The sequence below is a fragment of the Babylonia areolata genome, chromosome 7 (assembly GCF_041734735.1).
Source record: "Babylonia areolata isolate BAREFJ2019XMU chromosome 7, ASM4173473v1, whole genome shotgun sequence".
Taxonomy (NCBI): Eukaryota; Metazoa; Mollusca; class Gastropoda; order Neogastropoda; family Buccinidae; genus Babylonia; species Babylonia areolata.
The window spans coordinates 31,540,949-31,543,448 of NC_134882.1; the positions used below are offsets into that span (position 1 = coordinate 31,540,949).

At 41.0% G+C, this 2,500-nt stretch overlaps 1 protein-coding gene across 1 annotated transcript in view; it reads left to right on the forward strand.

Annotated features, from left to right (window-relative positions):
• Positions 1-2,500, forward strand: part of LOC143283963 (extracellular matrix protein 3-like) — a 290,875-nt gene that overhangs the window by 189,420 nt on the left and 98,955 nt on the right. The window contains 1 exon segment of the mRNA XM_076590437.1: positions 133-213. Coding sequence (XP_076446552.1) covers positions 133-213 — 81 coding nt within the window.

Here is a 2,500-nt window from a genome sequence, read left to right on the forward strand (position 1 = left end):
GGTGCTCAGGCATCTGCCTAGCAGATGTGGTGTAGCGTTTATGGGTTTGTCCGAACGCAGTGGCGCCTCGTTGAGCGACTGAAACTGAAACTGAAACTGAAACTGAAACTGAAACTCTTGTCTGTGTCACAGCCATCACTGCAGTGAACGACTCGGCCAGAGTTGGGGAGGACGTCAGCGCCCGTTACGCTGGACAAGTGCAGTTCAACCCAGGTATGTGGCTCTGATGTAATGGTCATTCCTTGCTTTGTTGTCTTTGTTGGGGGGGGGGGGGGGGGGGGGGGGGGGGGGGGGGGGGGGGGGGGGGGCTTTGGGTTTTTTTGTTTTGTTTTTTTTTGTTTGTGCGCATAGAGTTGACTTCATCAAGATTTTGCGCCTTATAAATAGTAGTAGTAGTAGTAGTAGTAGTAATTTTTCTTATTTTTCTATTATTTTCTATTTATTTATTTCATTTATATATTAATTTATTTTTGCTATTTTTGTTATTTTATTTTATTTTGCTATTTTTTTTTCTTTCTCAAAGCCTGACTAAGCGCGTTGGGTTACGCTGCTGGTCAGGCATCTGCTTGGCAGATGTGGTGTAGCGTATATGGATTTGACTGAACGCAGTGACGCCTCCTTGAGCTACTGATACTGATACTGATACTTTGCTGTCCGTTCTTGATGCTGTGTGTGTGTGTGTGTGTGTGTGTGTGTGTGTGTGCGTGTGTGTGTGTGTGTGTGTGTGTGTGTGTGTGTGTGTGTGTGTGTGTGTGTGTGTGAGTGTGTGTCTGTGTGTGTGAGTGTGTGTCTGTGTGTGTGTATGTGTGTGTGAGTGTGTGTGTGTGTTCGTTCTTTAGTTTTACCGTCTTTTCACTATCAGTGATATTAGACGATTAAAAAATAAGAAAAGAGAAAAAAAAAGGGGGGGGGGAGAAGAGGAAAACATAAAAGGTAGAAAACTACACGCAAAAAATGAATAAATAACATGCAGTTACATTTAACAGTAATAATTCAATAATGATAACAATAATTAGAAACCATTAACGCAATTCTGGGGTACGTTAAAGGAATGTAGAAATAGGGCTATGAACTAATGCCTGTGAAAGTTCGACCATAAGAACCGCGTCAGAAATAACTTTCCAAAAATCATCTGCAGAATAGTTATTCTCTTTGAAATACTTGGGCAAGAAGGTACGTAACTGCTGACAGCGAAACAAACTATGATGCAAGCTGAACTGCTTACCAGGATGGTTTATTAATGTATAGACCCAGGCCCATTATGAAGGGGAATGTGAACATCAGTGTGTGTGTGTGTGTGTGTGTGTGTGTGTGTGTGTGTGTGTGTGTGTGTGAGAGAGAGAGAGAGAGAGAGCCTTTGAAAAGCCTCCTCCTACTGGTCTGTCATCATCTGGTACTGTTCCCAGAGATTCAAGATTCAAGATGGTTTATTCATCTAAAGGCCTAGGCCCCTTATGAAGGGGGATGTGAACATCGTTACATCACGACACTGTGAGCATCAATAAACACAGCCAAACAAAAATATAACTGCATTACAGTTCAATGTGTAGAACAATAAAAGAAAAAAGCACACAAACAAAGAAAATAAAAAACGTTTTCACGAAATAAACATTTCTCTGAATTTGAAAGCTGTGTATAAAAATAGTGAAAATTTACGAGCAACTTCAGGGAAGTGGATGACATCAATAAGTTTAGTTTAAACAACGTAGGTTTTCTATAATATTTTGGCTGATTCAACTCCTCTTGAATATTCTTTAAAGCTGGACAGCAAAGAACAAAGTGTATCTCGCTGTTCCCAGTGAGAGAGAGAGACAGACAAACAGACAGATAGACAGACAGACAGACAGAGAGAGAGAGAGAGAGAGAGAGAGAAGAGAGTTGTCATGGAATTCACTGTTGGTCCTGGGAGTGGTTTATGTTGTCGCTATCCGTCTCTACCGAGCACCCCCGAAAACGGAGTATGGCTGCCTACAGGGTGAAAACGGCCATACACGTAAAAGCCCACACGTGTACATACGAGTGAACGTTGTGAGATGCAGCCCACGAACGAAGAAGAAGAAGAAGAAGAAGGAGAAGAAGTCTTTACTGGGCAAGCGAAAGTTTATTTCGTTCAGTATAAATGCAGTGCCATCCATTTTCAATCGCAAACTCTCTTCCTAGTAGTTAAGAGTTAAACTTACAACCCAGCTCTGCCTTTTGAAGGTGAGCGATTTAGTTTCCCAGCACTTCCTAATGAGCTCAAGATAGTCATGAAATTTGTTTTAAAAAAAATGTTAAGCCTGCTTTCTTCCAACTTATTTCTAACGCATTAAATTTATGGTTGAAGTGTCTTTTGAACTGAAGCAGGTTACATGACAAATTCCTCCCACATCTTACTTATGAGTCAAACATATACTGAAACGTCAGTCTGTTGAAGACCATCTATGATGTATTTGTTTTTCTCCAGTATCTCAAACGCGTTAAGGCTTACGATTAAAACGTCCTTCAAAAGAAGGTGTAA